The sequence below is a fragment of the Motacilla alba genome, chromosome 8 (assembly GCF_015832195.1).
Source record: "Motacilla alba alba isolate MOTALB_02 chromosome 8, Motacilla_alba_V1.0_pri, whole genome shotgun sequence".
NCBI classification, from domain to species: domain Eukaryota; kingdom Metazoa; phylum Chordata; class Aves; order Passeriformes; family Motacillidae; genus Motacilla; species Motacilla alba.
The window spans coordinates 9,116,821-9,139,332 of NC_052023.1; the positions used below are offsets into that span (position 1 = coordinate 9,116,821).

The window sequence follows — 22,512 nt, forward strand, 5'->3', positions numbered from 1 at the left end:
AAGTATGCTCAGCTCCAATATGCACAACCAAAACGTGAGGGTTCCCTTCTCTCCTTTCTGGAAGGTCAGGTTTACAGTCCAGGGAAGACATCCATCACTTCCTTGAGCTGACCCTGCAGTGCAGTCCCAGGCTGGGACAAGCACAGGACACTGCAAAGGCAACCACGTGGAAAGATCTTCAGTTTGCTGGAGTAGCATCCCTCCACTCCTCCCGCAGCAAAAGCAGCATGCCAAACTGACTACAGGGAAGCATTTCAAAAGCTGCCCTTCCAACCTTGCCCAGAGTTAGGTCATGAATATCCATGTTCCTGGAAACAGAACTGCAATATAAATACGCTGCTTTTTCAGCAACAAGGACTAAAGACACCCAATTTCTTACAGACTTGAGTTTGGCTTTTTGCCTCTTGCTCCCTCCCATAGCCCTGACAGAGGTAACTCTGGCTCTCCTATTTTACTTCCACCCAGCTGGAGACAGCATCTCCCCTAGTTAACCCAGCACTGTCATATTTGAGTGTCAACCGGTGCTGCCAAACCACAATAAACAACCAACTGCCTGTCACTGAGAGAATGTGAGGGGGTGTCTCCTACTCGCTTTCCAGTTCTTATAGTATTGCAATTACAGTTATTTTTGACATTTCTTATTCTTTTCAAGCCTGGATGAAATTGGCCTGCGGCTTGGAAGCTACCAGGACACAAGGAACAATTGGAGAAACTTTGACTCCCTACTACTGTTCAGTGTTTCTGGCAGTCAGGATCATTTATACCATTATTTGCAATTTTGGTTAAAGCCAATGCCAAAAACATATATTCATCTACAGAGCTGTTCCTGCTCTAAAGAGAAAAAATGATCATGAATGCCAGTTTGATTACACTTAAATACAAAACCATATCATTTCTTGGTCTTCTGAGACTTGGCAGCATCCCTAGAGAAAATTATTTCCACAAAAGGAGGAGAGCCTTTTCTAAATGCATCCACAAAATAAGATTCTCAGAAGGCTGGTATCACAGTGAGGCTGACAGGATCCAGCAAGAAACCAATTAACACAGGAAACTACATTAGAAAACAGAGAATTCAATTCTACCAAACCATCAGGTCTTCCTAGAGGAAAGAAACACTGACAATCATCAGTTGAGATTCACAGTTCCATGCTGCTGCTAGTGAAAAAGGTGGATGTTTCAATATTGAAAGGAGCCTTCCAAAACTGCTGAAGTTGTAAAGTAAACAAGCCTATATTGACAGAATGATCTCATAGCAGAACACAAATCTCTACAGGCAAGGTGGAATTCAAGGCAAGGAGAAGCTCGTTCCAGAATAGTTAATGAAGCTGAAGAAACCCCTGTCTCCTTAGGTTTCCTTCCGAAGTCACTGAAGTAGAAAGCCACTAAATGCAAGTGTGAGCTGCAATGGACAACAAAAGACAAACATGAAAACAGCAGCAGCATTCTAAATATACCTCTGAGTTATCAGACATCAGCATTATCAGTTGATTGTAGTTGATTTGCTCTGTCCTGTGCTCCTGAATTTCCCACGCTAGCAGCTCCCTTTCCTTCCCAGAACTGCCTTCAAAGCTGCTTTTGCAACAGGAAGCAGAGGAAAAGCCAAAGTCCATTCCTGCCCAGGCAAACAAGTAAGCAGATTATCGAGGAGGTTCCAGAGCAGCTAGGACAATGTCCAAGGCAAAATAATTATTTCAGTCCTGTATCAGCTTTTCCAAAGAACAAGTAGAAGAAGCATCCTAGCATTAGTTATTGAGATTTTCATAGGGAAAAAAAAAAGGTTGCAAATAAATCACTGTGGCTTCTGAGAAGAGTTCTTAGGTGATTTTGGATGGGAGAGGTAGAGCTTGGGCTGTTTAAATTACTGTCTCTGCTGATCAAGTAAACATGTAAACATCAGGCTCTGAATTGTTCAGAGCTTACAGCTTGACTGAAAACCACATTTCCAAAGAAAATGTATCTCTATGAAATAGCAAAACTTTCTGGGTTAAGAACCTGCCAATCAATTGAATTTTTAAAAGTAGCTGTCAGAAGAATTGCTAGGGAATATGACCTTTCTATGTCAAAAGAACAGCCATGCATATAACATTAGATATGAGGAAGAAATGATTCACTATGAGGGTGGGGAGGAACTGGCACAGGTTGCTCAGAGAAGTTGTGGATGTCACATCTCTGGAAGTGTTCAAGGCCAGGCTGGATGAAGCTTTGAGCAACCGGGTCTAGTGGAAAGTGTTCCTGCCCGTGGCAGGGGGTTGGAACAAAAGGGTCTTTAAGGTCCCTTCCAATACCAAACCATTCTATTATTTGAATGGGTGACCTAAAAATAAAGCCACTGATGACAAATGTATTCTAACAGAGAATGAACAGTGAGGTCAACACTGTCAGGGTGATCTGAATGACCTGCTCTGTCAATGTACTGTGTTAATGCAACCAAATGGTAAATTACAGTCGTAGGAATTAGGATTTAGGCAGCTACAGCATGAATGGAACATCTGCAATTCTAACTCCATTAATCTCTCATGAATCCCTTTTTCCAAATACTGGTACTCAACTTGCCATTTTCCAGTTCTCAGACTATTTTAAGCGATTGGCTCTACAGCACAAATAGTAGTTCACACATTTCATCTTTGAATTATTTTAAAGCTTTGTCATTATCTCCTTTTACTCACTGAATCAACAACCTACTTTGGTCTGTTCCTCACCATTCTGCTTTCCTTTTAACCATTCTTAATGCTTATTCATAGGTAGGATAGGGGTACACTGCATTCCTCTTCTGCCTTGAAGGAGTGGTCCTTAATTCAGTTCTGTGAAGACTATAAAGATGCAGGTCCCTTCACTCATGTTCCTTGTGATTCACACTTCTCTTTCTAAATCAGTTCATCTTTTTGAAACTCAAAGCAGGTTGTTTTTTTACTGTTTTTAGCTTTCCATACTTCTATTTATATTTCAGCTTTTAGGGTGTTTTTTTGACTTACCTTTTGAGCCAGAACTGAGCAGTGCTAAGGACACAAACAGCTCCTCATCCCATGGGATCTTTGCTGGAGCTCGATCTGTCTTATGAAACCATCACTGAACCTGTAAAGTCTGCTCTCATTGTGTCCCAGCATGGCATGTGCCCAGTCTACACAGAAGCAAGTGAATTCTCCCACTGACACTTTGTTCCAGGGTGTCCAACCTCCTCAGCACACTGCAGTCAGCATCTCCTGCCATGCAGTGGGTAATACAGGCCCCACAATTAAGACATCTTAATTACACCCAAGCTTCAAGGCTTGGTGGGGTGTGCTTTGCCTGTTTGGTGGTGTGTGCTTTGCCTGTTTCAAAGGGAGCAGAGAGCAGGGTCTTTAAACATGCGGCACCACCCAGCCACAATTCCAGCCTCCATAACCTTTCCCATGCAGTTTGAGGACAGGATATTGGACACAGAACTGCACGTAAATGAGACAGGCAGTCCTCAGCATAGCCATGATAAAATTTGAGCATTTTATGGGATTAATTATCTGTAAAACATACAGCAGTGTAGTAATTACACTTATGGGCAGTGAACATTATTATATGCTCTCCACTACTCTGAACTGGGGGATTCAACACAGAACAGAAGCTCATAACACAAAGCGTAAGCTCAATAATATAGCTTAGGTGAAATGGAGTTAAATCAACTTTATCCTTTTTACATAACACAAAATGGAGTTCAAACAACCTTTCATGGCTTGCTCCAGAATGTGAAGTAGTGGTTACCTACTTCTGAACACCCAAACTATTGGGGATGTTTCCTGATGTGCAAAGGAAAATGGAACTGACCATTACGAACAGCTGTCCATGACTATTCTCAGATGGAGATTGCACTCAATGGAGGCAAAGCTCGATGATAAAATCCTTGTTGATAATGGGACAAAAAGAAATCCAATAGCAGATGGAAGGGCATGCATCATTAATGTACTCCACTGAAGAAACTAAGCACCTTCACACCTTTCCCTAGGAATTACTGGAATTTATAGTAAACCTGGGGAAAGAGCAGTTCACCTTTTGCTTATGGAAAAATAGAGACATTCAGTAATTAGAACTGTAAGGGACACCTATCAATTCATTGCAGACCCAAGTTTAATGGCCAAGCACCCTTAAATGGTTTTTAATCCATCCTTCACACTTTACCTGGGAAGCTGATACCACAGACTTGTCTGACAATAGACCACATGGAACAGGGTCTCCCAAGGGTTTCAACAACTCTCATTTATACAAACATTTGCAGCTATTTTCTTTTTAAATCTCATATATGTGTGCATGTGTGTGTGTGTGTATATATATATATAATATATATATATATGTATATATAAGCTGATTTCTAAATCACCTTTATCATAAAAAATAAGAAGATAAGCAAGCCATTCAATTTATTAGAGTGCTCTCCTAGAATTAAGTTGGTAATAAATCAACTGGTTTGTTTGTAGGTATTACCTGATATTCATACATGTTTATATCAGCTATAAGAAGGTCTGATTTTCTTTTTACTCTGCCTTGTATAATTCAACTATTTCTCAGTCAGCAACATTTTAAACACAATATGTAAATTATACTGAGAAAGTAAACATGTCAGCAGGCCAGTAATCATGTAGAAAATAAAAGATGTCAGTGTCAAAAGTACCACTTTAAACAACTGCCTGTTTAATCAGGATTGATGCTGATACCTCATCAATATAATCTGGCAATGCTGACATAGTTCTTCTCCTCTCAATTCAGAGTTCTGCATGTTTGCCATAGTACACCTTGTTCCTTTTCCTTTCAAACACCTAATCATTTATCTTGCCAAACTTCCCTTTCCTTAGTCTATTTCATTCTAATAAGATTCAAGAATTAACTTTGATAAGAAATGGATGCATTTGAAATTCATAACTTTCTTTTAAAAGAAAATATTTGATAGATGAATTTTAAGGCAAAACATCAGAACCTTACCTAAAACCAAACAAATAGTTATTGATAGATTTAATAACACCCACAGACTTGACTTCCATGTCACATACTGTCATTTGAACAGACTCACAGAGCTTGAGGATCAAAAGCCCATGACTCAGAACACTGTTCATTTAGCAAGGAGACACTAAAGAAATAAAGGTAGTACCAGAACTAGAAACTGTACAGTAGAAAAGGGGAGTGCAAATTTTGAGCAGCTGTAAAGCTGTGATACAAGATACAATTCTACAATGCTCACACTTCCCAGAACAGGAGCCCATAGCCCAAAGGACTGGCAGTGGAGAGGGACTAAGGAGGTCACAGCAGAAGTACATGTGTGCATAAAGTAGCCCAAATTCACAATTAGCCAGAATTTTCTGGCTATCGTCAAGAAATAAGAACTGAATTTTACTGTGGGGAGGTTTTTTCTGGGGGTAGGGAAAGCTGAGGAGAAAAAAAACCACTTCTGGGAGAGCATAGAGAGAAAGGAGAGCTTAGGAACATTGAAGAGGTAGGAGAGGTCTTTAAAGGATCTAGCTCAGAGTGGAGGCAGCCCAGTGTGCAAACTGCCCTAACCAAGGCTGGCAGCACTGATGAAATGCAAGCAGGAATGAACATTCCGACCTTTGTCTCCAACCCCTGGATTCCTGACACTCTGATAAGCACTGCATGTATTTTCCTTGACAACAGCTCATCCATTAAATTACTTCAATTACTTCAATATTTAGAAAATTTGAGATGCAGATTTGCCGAAAGTACCTCGGCAGGCTTAACTACCTGAAACAAAAATATCACACTGCACCCACTGAGGCAGCTTTGTGCGAGAGATTCAGTGCATGCACTGTAACTTTGTGTAAACAATTCACAGCAGAATTCTCTGTGTTAAAGGTATGCAAATGCTTGTTGCTAATTTGAGCAAAGACAAATACAGAAACCATGTTAGACCTGAAGTTTCATGTTTTATTTAAACTCCGAGGCAGAGAATTTTAATTCAAAGTTTCACATAATAATTTGTTTTCATGGACAAATTATGAACCTTGCCATAGGAGTTCATCGTATAACTACTTTAAGTGTCACTATTCTGTATGACCACATTAAAATAATGAGGTTTGAACATTCCACTCTTCAATTAGAGCTTTGTGGCTTCAAGCACTTAAAGAATAAATGCTGCCATTAACCTAGACCTTACCCCTCAAATATGCACCAAATATATTAACAATGTTACTGAATCATGAGGTCATTGTGAAAATATAAATCTCAATTGATTCCATCACAAAGCAAAATCTTGAGGATTTTAATAGGATATTATTTAAGGTATAAAATTAAAATCTCTCATTAAGTTATCTCAACAGCTCATTTAATTTATCAGGCTCAAAAAATATTTTAAAGGTTATTTTAGGTTAATTACATTTCACATCCTTTTATGACAGATCTGAAACCCTGCACATCATTCAATGCTCTTCTATAAACATTGTCCTTTGCCAAATAGCTGAGAGTTCACACTGACATATTTTTGCATACTCACACTATAGTCTCAACATGACAGTGTTTTATATTCATGATGAACACAGAATCTTGTTTATTTAATGGGAATTTGGTCACTGCAATAAACAAAAAAAGCAGAAGCCCCTCAGTCAGCAAGGCACCCTCTCAGCAAATTTTACACTATTTGTACTTAGTTGACCACAACTGCTTTCAGTGAAAATAATTCTGATCAATCCAAAATGCCACAACACAGGAGTTCTTCTCATCTATCCCTATAATAAACAACAATGTGGGGGGAAAAAAATAATAATAAAAAATAATTTAAAAAAACCTGGCCATTATTTTGTCCTAGTTTCTGTTCACAAAGGGAAGAACTAGAGATATTGACTCTAAATAAGGTTTGTAATATGTTGGTTATTCTGACTTCATACCTCATGTTCTCACAGCACAAAGACTCTGCAGTTCCCACCAGGGAAGAGTCTGAAACTCACAATTAATGTGGAAATGCTCGGGTTAGCAATAATAACCCACAAAGGCAGGTAAGAGATCATGGCATGCCTCCTCGGCTCCTAAACAACTTGAAAATCTAAATATGAACACAATCAGAAATAAGAAAATTATACTGGCACACTATATACAGTGACTACAGCAATAAATTATTCCACAGAACCATCCATTTCAGCTGCAAACATCTGCTAAACATTAATAAACTGAGGTTCACAGAAAGTCTGCAAGACATGCTTTACTTTCAGCTCTTCAGGTGACCAAGGGACTGAACCTCTCTGTACCTGAGCTTATCAAAGTTCAGATATCAGCATTGTTGCATAAGTTCCAGGCTTGTGTTTCACTTACAAGGCTACCCTTATCTCTGCCAAGAGATTTCACCTCTCCCACCCCGGTAATCTCGAGGCAATAAGGATTTTAGATTAACTCCTAGGAATGATTCTGAGCTGCAGCTCTTCAGAGGTGAGGCACACAAACCTCTGTATTCCCACTGTCCTGAAAGTGGTAAAATAAACAATCACCGTGTCTCTGGGGCTGAAAAAGGATTGCTGGAAAGACACATTGCATGGCTTGGATAAACCAAAGTGACACAGTGCAGGAAAACAGACCAAACAAAAAGTGGCAGCCAAACATGGAGGATTATGCTACTAATCACAGAGCATGTCCAAAGCTTTTGCTTTGTCAAAATGCTACAGGGGATTCTTATAAATGTCCTAAGGCTCAAAACAGCTTGCATTTCTGAAAGAAAGCAGCTTGAAACTTAAGCAAACAAACTATTTCATGTTTGAAGACCCATCCTCCTATTATCACATCCCAGGAACCTATTTCAAAAAGTATTACCAGACACAGAATGCAGCCATATTAAAATACTAAACACAGACCTCTCACAGTGCCTTTCTATGGAAATATCTGCCAAAAATAAAACAGCAAAGTTTCAACTACTTTAAATTAAAACCCAGAACTTTTATTGTGTACACCAGTATGTGTTTATGGAGGTCACTGAGAACCACAGAACAACACTCAAGGAACAAAGCCTCACTCTTCAACAGAGTGTGTCCAAGACAGTCTGAATAACTGTATTTTAAGTTCCCCATAGCTCCCCAAGCAAAACAGCTAATTTCCCATGCACACTACAGCAGTTTCTCACTTTACACCTACAATAGTGCTGCTGTCAGGAAGAGAAGTGACTGCATGTGCCAAAAATCAATTCAACATACTCACAGACAAAAAAAAAATAACATGCAGCATCTGAAGATAATGAGAACTGCAATCATTCAAACTGACAGTCTAGTGCCTAACAATTATCACAAGGCAAGTTTTATGAATTCATATTTCCAATAATGACAAGCCTCAGGTTACACAGAAGGGTGTTCACATTTTCTTTCAAATATGAAAACCTCCTTTAAGCCAATGAGTCCACTCCAAAATGGAATTCACTTAACTGAAGTGAGCAAAAAGATGCTGACTGTGTTTTAAGTAATATACTGAAGTTTCTTCAGAGCAAGATGCTGACTGTGCTTTAGTAATATGCACTATATAGTAAATATAACTTTAGTACAGAATTTATCACAAAAATTTTCTGTTCTTTACATGAATTATTCAGAATTAAGTTTCCTCATGAAAAACCAATCAGGACTATCAGTTTTGGATGCCAGTGTGAAGCAAGCGTCCTGAATCTATCATAAAAACACAGAGTCACAGCACATCCATTTTTGGTTTCCTACCAGAAACTCCTTAAAAGCTGCAACAAAGGTAAGTCCCTGCAAGCACTCTAAACACTGCCAAATGTCTAGAACTTGCTCCATGCTTCTGTCTCAGGCCCTGTCTGAATTCCAAAACTGATAATGCCCCCAAAGATTCACCAACAGACCCTGCAGCATATGTCCATGCAAATATCTAATTAGTATGCATAAACTTAGACTTCACACGTAGTCTTAATTTGGAAATCCACTTACTTCCTAACTCAGGTTATTGCAACTGCCAATTTAAAATGCAATTTCCATGCCTTCATACAGTAATAAAATCCTTTCATTCATGCAGCCGTAGTTCCTGCTGTCTTTTCCTTTTCTACCAACATAAAAATATGAAATCCTACTTGTACAGTGAAGTATTGAATGTTCTCTACTCTCTAATAATAAATTTTAAAATGAAATAATTTATGACCTTAAACACCCATGACTTTCAGGATTATTCTTAAACAAAACTATTTTTATCTGTATCGAGCAACATTGAAAAAGTCAATATGTTACCACCTAAAATGCAAACTAAAAATAACATTATCTCTGACAAAACATTTTGGGAAAAAAGTAGTTGTGTGTTTTAGAAGACACAAATGTAAATGAAGTTTTCCCATCAGACTCAAAAGCCTGCTTTTGTAAAAAGTATCCAGGCAATCCACAGGAGGTAGCACTATGCACAACTGGCATTAATGATTTGTCCCTGAACTAGTGCTGTATTTTTCAATTAAAAGAGATTCTATCTAATTCTTTTGTGAGGAGCTGGAATTCCAAGCTCTATGCACTCACCTCACTGCCAGCACACAGAAGGAGCAGAGAGATGGATGGAGAGTGTGGTGGGAGAGCAGATGCTGTACCTGCCAGCCACTGCCCACCCTATTCCTTCCCAGACCTTATCCCGGTGTTTAACAGCCACTGCCCACCCTATCCCTTCCCAGACCTCATCCCTGTGTTTAACAGCCACTGCCCACCCTATTCCTTCCCAGACCTCATCCCTGTGTTGAACAGCCGCTGCCAGGTGCCTGCATGAGCACAGATCCTAAATAATAGACAGTAAATGCATTCAAGAGCTGGGGACTAAGCGGGAGTTGTGGAGATGGAATTTCCCTTTATAACTAGCAGGGGGTTTGAAGCTGGAACTTCCAGCTCCACTGCACTTCACCGGGCCTCTTGAATTATTGATTCCCGTACTGAACTGACAAACAGCACAGAATTAAGGTCTCCTTTAGCTGCGGGAACCATCCCCGTCCCCCGCCCGTCCCGCCCCGGTGCCACGGTGACATTCCCGGTGGGGAACGCAGCTCGTGACGCCCGGGACTGCAGCGCCACCGCCAGGCCAGAGGCCGAAGCGCAACTCACACAGCTGCCACCCAAAAACTCCCAACTTTATTTCTAGAATCGGCTACAAATAATATATTTTATTTTTAAACCTTTTTTTTTCCTTTGTAAATGTCCCAGCCATCATCCCTCTGTTACCAGAAAAAGGATGCTGCAAACCACAGCACGGCATTACAAAGCGAATTCATACTCCAGCTAAAAGAAAGAGGGCAGTTATTGAAAGGATTGCTGTGGGACACGATCCCAGAAAGAACATAGCCTTGCTGTAAAATCACTGATGATTACAGGGGTTCTAACGTTTGACAAAAATTCACTGGGATCGTGGAGTTCACGGTTCCTGTCCCCAACCTCTGGCACACCAGCAGATGGCAACCCAGCTCCACAGACCCCTGCACAGGCTGGAATAAAACACAGCCTTTGGATTCCACTTCCACAGGAATTCAAAGGGAATCACCCACCTTGTAAGAATTTCACTCCCTAACTCAAACCTGTAGCAAATTAGCCACTCCTCCTCATAGCCAGGAACAATACAAATTTTAATTTTCTTTTAAATATACAGCATCCTGCACAGAGAAAATATGCTATTACAGGAACTTTATATATTGGGTACAATTGATTCTATTCCTAATATATGTAATATGAAATTTAAAAAAAAAATAAGGAGCAAAAATTCGGAAAATAAAAAGTCAGTATTATCTCCTACATCTAAAAAGCATACCCCAACCTGGAGACAAAGGTACCATGCCACAGTGTGAGGTCTGTCTGTTCCCAGGCTCCCGGCACAGGCCGAACCAAGGCCCCAACACCACAAGGATGACCCATTCTCCCCATTCCACTCAGTATTGCCTAATCCACACAGCTTTGGGGAACTGAATGTTCACAATCAATCATGCTGAGTGTTGTTCCACAGAGGAACTTCTTCAGTTGAGAGTTGTTTCAAATCTCTGCATTTGAGCTTTTCTACCCTCCAGATCATTATTCAAACTCTAAGACGCTTGGGCTTTTAAACATTTCTTCTAGAACAAGATGAGGGAAAGATTAACTCTCTGGCACTGTGTACAATCACAATGAATATGCAATTATTTCACTTTGTTTCAACTTTCACTCCGTTTGAAAGTAAATGTAAAACCCTAAGGCATTTGAAATTATCCTGTGAAGATGAGACCGACCCTACAAGGAAATCTTACAAGCCTGGCATCAGAGGATTAACAGAGCACCAACTGGTTAGTCAGCAGCCTTCATCTCTGAAGATGAAGAAATGGCTCTGACCACATCCCATAATATATCCCAGAATATAAGGAAGAAAGGTTACACTAAATAGAACTGCAACCACCCGGCTGAAACCCTCAACCTCATTTTCAAAAATTATGTCCAGTTTTCAGTTCAAGGAGTGCCACAAGTTTCACTTCAGTACTGGAAGCACCTCAGAAAATTAGAGTTTGTAAGTATTTTAAAAAAGAATTTCAAAATCTCTTTCACAAACATATCTAAGTTTCCACTGACAGGCTTCTTCAAACATTTTCCTATCACCACACTTGGCAGAAGGAACATGCATGATTTCTTATTCCTGGAACATCTCAAACTTTTCCAGGCATTAGATGGTGAGCAATGCATAAGAGACGTAGTCCTAATTAATGGGTTGCACATTATCAGAATATTCTTTCACAAAACCCTGGAGAGGGTGCTTGAGATGCTCTCTGTGAGGGGCCAGGACATGGGACACACACACACACAGAATCTCTCTTCACAAATAAAGAAGCATATTCAGCATTAGTATAGTGCTCTAGTTAAGCATTCTGTCCTTAATGAAAATGAGGGGAAAGTCAGCCCTTGCCCACCAATAAAGGCTCAGCTATGGAATATTAGCACCTTATGGCATTGCTCCTGGCAATCAGTTTCATTCACATTGTGTTTTGTCAAAATTAACAGCTGCAAGAAAGACACTCCCCATCTACCTCTACAACAATCACAAGCATCTCTTCACAAGGTCATTTTCCTTTCTAAAACTTAGAAACCCTGATGCTCTTTACGCCTTTCTTCATAAGAGAATGTACCCACATAACTGATCTTTTGCATCACCAGTGACAGCACTCAAGGATGAAGCTGAGTCAGGAGAGGTTTAGGTCAGATATCAGGAAGGAGTTTTTCACCCAGAGGGTGGTTGAGCACTGGAACAGACTCCGCAGGGAAACAGTGCAGCACCAAGGCTGTCTGAATTCCAGAAGTGTTTGGACAACACTCCCAGGCACATGGAGTGACTCTTGGGGTGCCCTGCACAGGGCCAGGAGTTGGATTCAATGATCCTTGTGGGTCTCTTCCAACTCAGTGTATTCTAGGATTCTAGGGTTCTGTGACCTCCCTTAAAAAAACACAGTCCAAGGTCTAATTCTTTTTATGACAGGGTAAGATCTCAGATAAACCCCCAAAACAAAGTCAAAAGAAATCTTCCATAAAATTACCCTTCTGCTCCTTAAATGTGCACTGCATACATATTCCCTGCACCCAATTTTTTTAGTGTGTTTGGGTCTTGACAGCAGGAAATACCACTGAGCTGCCCACGATGATGCTTTATGTGTTTTCCTCTGATTACTTCCTCAGCTATCTTAGGGATTTAAAGTCTTAAATAGGATACTCCCCAGCAGAATTCAATCTCATAGGATCAGAGCCATTCGTCTTAAGGTAGATGATGAGCTGGAGGTCATCCTCTAAAATCCTCACATATATTTAGAAGGCACACAGATCAGATCAACACCTTTCATTCCACGATGACAGCACTCAGCGTTCACTCTGCCCTGGCTTCTTTCTCAAGACAAGGACCTAGTGGCAACTGCTATGCAGGCACAGTAATCCAGATTATCACACATGTACAACCTGAAAGATCCTGCCCAACAATAAACTGTGTTTATATAGTTTAGCAAGTTAGAATTTGATGTATTCCCAGTTCTGGAGTCATTGCTGATAAGTAGCCTAGCTATCAGGCTTGTTTCAGAAGCTGAAAACTAATTTCTGTAGATTTGCTATTGTTAACTTATCTTCTCAATTTGCAAATATTTTTAAAGAGGAAAAGAATGCAATTTAAGCACAGTAAACAACCTATAGTATTAGTAGTGGTTAGAAAGCAAAAAAACACATTACTGAATACCACAAAGCAATTTAGCAAAGGAAAATCTACTGATAACCTGCAGAGCCAGAAAGAAGGAGCAGAAACAATGCACACAGCTTTCCTAAATCACATTCCACTTCTCTCTAGCTATCCAACTACTGTATTATAACAAATAATAGAAGAATTAAATGCTCTAGCAGTCAAGGCTAGCACATTAAAATGACACTCTGCATTACTGAACTTACTCATCTCTTAATAGAGCTATTCTTCAAAGGAGATTAATTATACTGGCAAGAGACCTTTTGCTATTCTAATTTGTGAAACATATTTCAATACCACAAGCATATTAAAACAGCTGCAAACATGTAAGTGGCTCCAAAATCTCAGGACTCACTGCATTTAATTAGGTGTTCATCTTGTGATGTTCTTTAGTCACTGCTTTTGAAACCCACTTCACATAAAAATTTGTAATGTCTAGGCTTAATTAACTGCAACTGTAATGAAACACACAGCCCATCACAGAATACACAGAGATAGGAAAGTGACCATATTGTTCAAGACCTAAACACCATCACAGAGGAACAAAAACTGGATTTAGAGATGAATTTCTCTGCCTTACTTAGGAAACAGAGAATTTTAAATTCTTTAAAAATAACTCCTTGGCATTGTGTTTGAGATCAGAACAGATTTGATAGACAGCACAAACACTGCCATGACAAACTGAAAACACACGATATAATATGAGTAATATACAGAATTGTAACATGCAAACATCTGCAGCTCACTGAGCTGCACACAGCTGTTAAGCAACAGCCTAGTACTCCAAATTAAATATCTGAGAATTAGTGCTTTGTTTTAAAGCACAGTTATTTTCATTAACCTAAGTTATGAAGCTTCAAGGCATTTATCTGCCTCTAGAGAACAGGCCCGTGTTTTAACATATTACTTTTTCTAATCCCCCTCAGATAAATACTTCTAGTCAAGTTCATGTGAGCATTCTCCCTTTCTGTTTCCACTGAATTTAGAACCACTGGTGAGAGCATAAATTTAAGGCAAACACTGAACAGGCACCAAATTAAGACGCAACACAATTAAACCAAATCAGAAAAATTTCAATATAGTAACATGTCTGAAAATGTAAAGACTACAATTACTTCATTGTGAAATCAAAATTAGTTGTAACACAAACGTGTGGCTTTTTGAACCTTAAAGATTTACGTTTTCTTTCATAAGCTGGTGGTGCCAAACTGTCCAGGAACCCCTAAAAAATTCTCAGGGCTTTATCCAAGGTACACCCTTTTATTTAAGGGGTCATTGCTTCTAAGCAGTCTTACAGTGTAACATAAACTTACCCAGTTACTTGCAGCACTATAAGCAGCACAGACCAAAATTCCTCACTTGAGTAAAACTTGTTATACAAATAACTCTGTAGATGTTCAGCAAAAAAAAATTTCAACTTTGGCTTTAATCTACTATTTACCAACAATTTCTGTTGCATATGTGCCTACTCACAAATAACTGTCTTTTCCTACCCTTGGATTTTTCTTCTCCTCACACGTCACTGATTTTAGATTTTTATAGATAAAAAGGAAAATTTACAAACAAAACGTGTTCCTTTCCATGTGCAGTTCCAACTTGACTGTAGCCACCTGAGTGCGTGTCCCCCTACAGAACACTCTCTTCTTAGAAAATGTTAATTTAGCAGATGCAACATTCCTCAAAAATATTTTCCCAAAGGATTTTACCAAAACCTTTTGACAGAAACCACGAAGAGCATATGTCAGTTTCAGCTCTTCAGTTACTTGGACAGAACAGTTATCCCTTTCAGATTCATCCCCCTAGCTATTCCCTAGCAACACAGGCAGAGGCAGATATTCAGAAATCTGCTTCCCAATGAAACTTGTTTGAAATGGTTGGGTTCCCATGCTCACATTTCCTAGACTTCCAGTGATATTTCTTTCAGGCATCAGGCAACTGAAGTAGCCTTGAGAAGGAACGTCCCCAAAAAGAAATGATTCTTCAACACACATCTTTTCCTGCTTTCTGTCTAAAGCAGGATGAACACATTCTCTTCCTAGTTCATCTTGTAGCCAAAAAAAGTCCCACGGGAACAAAATGCTGCTTTCACTGAGCAGGAACGGGGGAAACAAGGTAAAAACTAAAGCACAGGATCACATCACGTTTATAGCACAAAAGCACCACGAGTATTCCCAGAGCCACTCACCAAACCAGCAGTAAGTGAAGGAGCAGATTGTCCCAGAGACTGATTTCTCATGCGGACCAGGTTGGAGGTATCTCCAGGAGGCTGCCACAGCGTCTGCCCCACTCCACTGTGGACACTATTTGATAAGGGAAGTAGCTGTTTTCCTTTAAAAATAAAATCAAAATACCATCAGCTTGTTTTTAAACAAGTCTGCAAGTTCAAAGTACACAGCTGAGAACAAATACTACATGGAAAGAAAAAGCAATTAATAAGAAAAGCAATTTCAAGATTTTGGTAGGTTAAAACTTGTAAGAGCACCTTACCAGTAAATTCATTATGTTTGATAACTAACAATTTCCAAAAAAAATCTACTTTACATTATGAGATAATGGGGAAATCTAAAAACCTTGTAAAAACAGGCTGCTATCACTTTATAAATTTCCTTATTACACTCCCCTTAAAAAGGAAACAATATTTGCCCTAAAAGAAGGCAAAATCTCTTGAGTATAATCTTAAAAACTCTTTTGAAAATGCATTCCTAATTGCAAAATATTGACTCCTCTAAATAGCTTGGTCATCTGGACATCCCCACTTTCTCCCACCATTGGAGCACTGAGCACTGCATTTCACACAGCTGTAACATAATACAGTGTATGTTTAAATATTGTCTTGCTTTGAACAATGGATGGATATTTTTTGCTCAATACATACTTTCTAGTCAATGCAACGCTTGTTTTTGAAAAATGTCAAGCAGTAAATTTCCACAATGACAAAGAACCAAAGTCAAAGTAGGTCACATTTTGACTCCACGGAGCTCGACGGCTTCCTTTTATGTACAGTGTCATCCACAAAGAAAAAAGAGAAGATATTTCTGTGGTTAAAAACACGTAAGTGAAGAAGTCTGTGAATCTGGGTTCAGTTATTAGCTTCCAGATGACTTACTCTGTAAGTTTGGTCAGTCAAGCCCTGTACTGCAATTTCCTCATTGCAAAATGGAAGTGGATAATACCTCTTTTCCTTAAAATTAGGACTATGGAACTAAATAACACACCCCCTTCCAAGCATAGTAAAGATTCTTGCGTTCAATGGATTACTCATTACTCAATGCTCAGGAATCACAGGGGACTGAGACTTTTATTGCAGTAAGAAGCAGGAAGGCTACACCTTTAATCACAAATATGGTGCAAAAAAAGACTTGTTCTCTCAGAGGCAGAAAGGTGTTTACAAATTCAGCTGCACCTTAGAACTACATGTGAATTATTACATTCATTCCATAACAGTGGCTGCAATATTTGGAAGACTGCCACATAATGTGGCCAGCCATGATGCTGGGGAAAGGTGTGGAGTGAAAGTGGTGTGGTTTTTTTTCTTTTTTTAACTTGTTAAGATTAATTTTCTGTGATAGTTACAGGCAATGGGCCAAGTATACACCAACAGAATGAGTCAAAGTGTATGAGAGATGAGCAGGATCAACTTTGTCAAGCAAACAGAGACACAACACAGTAGTACCCTCTTCCTGGTCCCACTCAAGCTGCTTACAGCTGTGGCCATGATTTTCATGGCTTGATCATTTTCAAGATAATGTATAAATACAACAACTCATCAGCAGAGACCTAAAACTACAGAAACGTACATTGCTGTATTTATCTCTATACAGCACTAAGATATCCTAGCAAGTCAAATAATATAATTATCTAGCAGTCTGAAATACCCATGCTTGAGGACAAGAATAACTTTATTTAAGTCTCTATAAGATATAGTTATCCATATCTCCTTTTAGTTCCACAAAACCTGATTCCAGGAGGGCAGAATTCCATCAAGAGTCAAATCTCAGCCAATCAGTCATCTGCATTCTTCAAATTTATTTGATTCTGCGGCAAAAATTAGCAGGAATCACTTTAGGGATGGAACTTGAAGCTAGAGCCTTTCCCCGTCATGCCTCAAGTTCTACACACATTCCAAACACCCACACTGAAAATATACATCTAAACCTGTACATTTTCTCTACCCAGTTGGGTCAGACTGATCTTGTTCTGGCTCTTTAATCCTTCCTGAATCAGGTACAGCAGATTGAAAAGTAATCAAGATGATTCAACAGGTTCTGGAGAATATAGAATTTCTTGTTCTGAAATTACAATCTCCAAACAGAAAAATTGTTTTTAAAAGAGAACAGACCTTCCAGTTTTCCTGCTTCCACCTATTTACTTTGCTTTCTTCTACTCAAAAGAAAAAAAAGCTACAGTACTAACTTAGCCCATTGAAGTCAGTCAACAGCTGTGTGGTTCATAAAGTTCTGTTCTTCCCTAGCGATTAACCTACCTTGGAGAACAAACTTACACATGTACAAAACATTATGAATTTCCATTTTTCAAAACCTATCCACTTACTACAAACAAAACAGTAAGCCAAGGCCAAGCCAAAATAAAATATACATAATTTACTGCTTATTTAATTCTATTACACCTAACACCTCAAACATGAAAATATTTATCTTCCTCTGACAAAAGACGATGGACTAGGACTGGATGTATTTTCACAATCATGTAAATCAAAAAAGGTGGTTTCACCTTCTTCCTCTTTCTCTCCCACTGAGAATTTTCAACTGTTCCAGTTCTTGCACTAACATGCAAATAGGCAAGCAGCCTAATTAGGGAGGAAATGGGCTGCAACTTAACCCTACAGAATAACAGTGGTATTCGGGCATATCAGCTCTTTCATTCTAGACTGACCATGCAGCTCTCTGTGCTCTATTCCAGCACCACAGACTCTGAAATCAGTTTTAAACAGTTGTGAAACCATCCCCTAGCCCACTAACAGACTTCAAAAAAAAAAAAAAGAAAACTACTGAACTTGGTCCATTTTTGGGTAATTAGTTGCCTATGCTCGCTCCAATGGTTCTACAGCTGACAAACTAAATTCAATTACAAGGCTGAATATCATGTTCACAAGAAAAAACAGATTTTACATAAAGTGAAAAAACATCTAGTTAGTAAGCAAGATTTTTTTACTTTGAATGACAATTTCCTACAGTGCTTTTGAAGCCAAAAAGAAACTAAATTGTAATTTAAACATGATATAAAAAGGCAGTTTCCCAGTAAGACACAAAAGTGGGCAAGTTTACATTCAATGCTGATGTTAAAAGGGTTAAGAATTCACCAATGTGTCACCTAAAGTTCCACAACTCCATTCTTTAACTTTGCATATTAAATCTTGGGTTTTAACTTTTCACTCTGGGCAATATACAAAATTTCACTCTAAATCCAGGCTTTTTCACTCTTCTCTACTGATATTTCTTTTTGCATCTTTCTCTTATATAAAATTTTGTATGCCTTGCCAACAAGAGGTCACCTTACCAGTGACTTACCAGTATCTTTTATTATGACTGTTGTGCCAACAATGCTGCATCTTTAATACTAACCAAGTGTCATTCTGTCTTTACAAAATGGCATACCTGACAAAGAACTTGCCAAGCTACCTCTTCGTAGCTTGCAGTCATCCTGACTTAGCTGACGGTGGAGTTTGGTTTTCCCAGCAGATGAAAAGATGTCAGGATTGCTGAGCTTCCTGCAACGCAGTGGAGTGGACTCTGTTATCATCTCCTGGAGGAAGAAAAACATGCAACACTTTGTTAATGCCAGCCAAGTATCCCTTGTCTGAAACATGCACTCTCCAAAGAATAAAGGAGACTGTTAAAAAAAATACAAAAAAACACACCCCACCCCCCCCCCAAAAAAAAAAAAAAAAGAACCAAAACAACATTTAACATCCCCCTCTTTGGTGCCCCATAGCTGCACAGAGAGCACATTACAAGGTCCCTGTCAACTCTGGTCCTTGAACACCACTGCTGCAAGAAATACTATTAATAATAGTCAGAAAAACGCAATTATGCCACAGCAGTTCTTTTCTCTTACAGTATTTAGGACAAAATGGCACTGAAAAAACAAGCTCAGCTTTGATTAAAGCTATTTCCTGCTAAAGCAAAAGTACTTTCTCCAATCTTCTTCAATCTTTCTTCCATCCAGCCTATGAGTAATACACCTATAAAGAAGCTGTTGCAATGTCTATTGCAACCCAAAACTGCTATTATAAGTTATAGCTCCACGAAGACCATATGCATAACCAAATAATAACTAGGATAACAATCAGCCTTTGTGTCATGTCTTTGTTATTACTACAAACAAAATTAGACATGTATTTGTCAGAAACACTCCCACACATGTGAATTCCTTTCACAGCATACAGCAAAATTTCAGTCAAAATAGCGTAGGCAGAGCAGTGTCAAGCACAACCACTTGTGAGTGCTTTCCTCATGCTTTTCATTGTTCTGGAGGTGTCAAACTCTCATTCCACACCCAAAGAACAACAAGCTTTGCTATCAGATATGGATTTGAAGAGGTGACACTTTCCATTATAGCCCATATAGATGAACTGTTCAAGTTCTCCCTTTGCTGCAGTGTGAAACACTCCACTCGTTTTAAAGGACTCCTGCATTTTATTTCAAATGCCTCTCATTAGCTATACAGCACTTCAAGCCATGCTTATCCTCAGAAAAATCTCATCTGAGGCAGGAAAAAAACTTTCCCTGCATGATACATGACCACATGATTTAACATAGCTTTAAATTATGTTTAAATCAAAACCTAGTTTACCAGTTACAGTTTTCAATTAAAATTTGCAGATTCAAGTAAAAATCTATTTCTAAAGTCATTAATTCAAATCTATTCAGTCTACAGTGTTATGCCTCAAACTGTCAAATCCAGACCTGGAGTATACACTTTAAAAACCTCAAGGGGAAGGGGGAGGAGGAGAACGAGATGAATAAAGTGGCTTTATACGAAAAAAAAAATATTTGGGATTTGAACTAGTGAAGTGTTCTAACTGGGACTTCTTTCTTCAAAGTTTTGGGGGTGTTTGTTGGTGTTTTGGAGGTTTCATTTGGTTTGTTGTTTTGCTTTTTCCCCTGCAGGTGCATATTCACCTTCCCTCAACACAAACACACACACACACACACACCTCTCACCAATCGTTCTCAGTGAGCTGCAATTAAATAAGAACATTCTTTACAGATAAGGAAAGGCACTGAAATCAGAAACAAAAATACTCTAAGTCATGTTACAAGCAACTTCTGTGTTTTACATGTCTCTTTCTCCACAATATACAGACAATGCTCACCAGGCAAGGAATGTGCCCACTTCCCTACCCTTCCCCTTTTCCCTCTATGCACAGTCTCTTTTTATTGGCAAAAATAATTACAAATTCTTAATGTGTCTTCTTGAGTTACAGTACACAAATCTTGTAGATCTGATAATATCTAAACCAAAAGCTCCCCAGCTGAAGGGCACACCTACTCCTACCACAGTGTCTGATCAGCTCCAGCACCCTGCCTACACACGCCTTTGAGGTCAGCCCAGTGGCATAAGCTACTTCACAAAAAGCCATTCCCTGTGACAGCTGTCCCCAGGCTCAGCTTTCCACCAAAACTACCACAGAGATAAGAAAGGAATAGTAGAAAGGTAAAAACAGCTTCCCACACTCACCAAAGAATCCAGGCTGTCCTCTAGAAATTACGGATTTGGTACATGTTACATATGGAAACCTCTTCATGAACCCTTTTCTTGTTAAGCACATTAAACACTTGGGCAATGTTCAGATGACTACATAAGTGTTAAATGTCTGGAAGAAAGGGGCTCCAGCCACATTCTGCAGGTTTATATACTGTTGAAGTCACTTTTCAAATAGATATTTTAGAAGTTTTTTTTTTTGAAAGTGCACTGTTCTGAGATATCCTGTTATGTTTTAAAAAATGCTAAGTGCAACACAGCCAATTTAAAATTTCATTTTCTAAGAGCTGTGCCCATATTGTGTCAGCAAAATAATGTAGAGGGAAAGTTTTAGCTTGATAACAATAGAGCTGTCTTCCATAAGACTGCAATTTACTTCACTCACCCATCAAAACCCTGCTTTGATATTGCAGATCACAGATGAACTGCATGAAAATAGCAGTAGATTACATTACCACTCTCAAACAAGGAAGGAAAAAACTAGAGGAAGAGATCTTTCCTTGTCCTTGCCCCAAAGCAATGCCTACAAAGAACACAAAAATCTTACACAACATTCCAAACTGATGAATAAAGAAACTCTTTGCAGAGGTAGAGCAAAATTTTGCTTACATGCTTTCAAACTACTAAATTAATCTATCAGAGCAAGTGGTTGAAGAATAGATTACATTGAACAAACTGCCATAATTTTAAGGACTCCACTTCCACTTTTCAAAAGAAAAAATTTTACAGCCCTTAAGATGAAAGCATTAGTAAGCACGTAACACTTTGCTCACACCGTGTGAAAAAGACTGTGAGCCTCTCTCCATTAATTTCTTTTCAAAGGTGATAAAGAACTTAATTTACTTTGGGCTTGTGGCTTTTGCCACAAGCTAAAAATCAGGTTCAAACAGCTAGCTGATTCCTGCAAAGCTTAGGGCAGAAGATAAAAGCATCACATAACCTTGATTTGCTAGGCAATGATTATTGCTATCACTCCCTAGAAAGGTACACAAAAGTTTGCTCACATAACTTGAAATAGCAGGATATGAAGAAGAATGGCCAAAGCTTTTCTTGGCTATCAAGAGGCTCTGAATTTCTCAGCTCAGTCATTTACCACACTTGCACAGAAAAAGCACTAAAAGAGTTCTGATACTGGAATAAGTCTGTTCCTCTTGCCTGAAATCTCATATTGGGGTTATTACACTCAGCTGGATGGAAGAACCAGATTGTCACAGGGGATGCAGACAAAAGACAAGAAGCCAAATATGCTGCTCAATTTGCCTGATCACTGTATCCCCTGTTCTGGTAATTTAAAAAAAAAAATCCTGATCTGGTAATTTCAGAATACAGCAACAAGGATCCTCCTCAGCCCTCACTGCACAGGAAGAGTTCCAAGCAATTAAAGTAGGATATAAAAGAACAAGCATTCAAACACTGCAAGGATTGTCAGAAGCTCTTTTGTTTAACCATTGTTCATTTAATGGTGCTGCAAGAGAGCAGCACAGGTCTTTAATCTCCAGAAGGCAGGTGAATACTGCAAGTGTGGATTTGTGTTTTGCTTCGACTGCCAGGTGAAGCATCACAACTCAGCGAGACTCATACATCAGCATCGGACCAATGCTGGGATAAAACTTCTCAAGCCCTGTTTTTATGGCCTATATT

General features: G+C 39.1%; 1 protein-coding gene across 11 annotated transcripts in view; it reads right to left on the reverse strand.

The window, feature by feature from the left end:
* The window catches only part of MAST2 (microtubule associated serine/threonine kinase 2), a 215,899-nt gene that overhangs the window by 149,218 nt on the left and 44,169 nt on the right, over positions 1–22,512 (reverse strand). For 8 of the 11 annotated variants that reach the window (XM_038144782.1, XM_038144784.1, XM_038144781.1 and 5 more), the window contains 2 exons: positions 18,762–18,909; positions 15,332–15,474 (listed from right to left, as the gene is read on the reverse strand). In XM_038144782.1, the coding sequence (XP_038000710.1) occupies positions 15,332–15,474; positions 18,762–18,906 (288 nt within the window). In that variant the 5' untranslated portion in view covers positions 18,907–18,909. Of the gene's footprint in view, positions 1–1,454; positions 6,712–15,331; positions 15,475–16,021; positions 16,137–17,101; positions 17,182–18,761; positions 18,910–22,512 lie in introns of those variants that run through there. The other 3 variants (XM_038144789.1, XM_038144790.1, XM_038144787.1) reach the window with 3 other exon arrangements.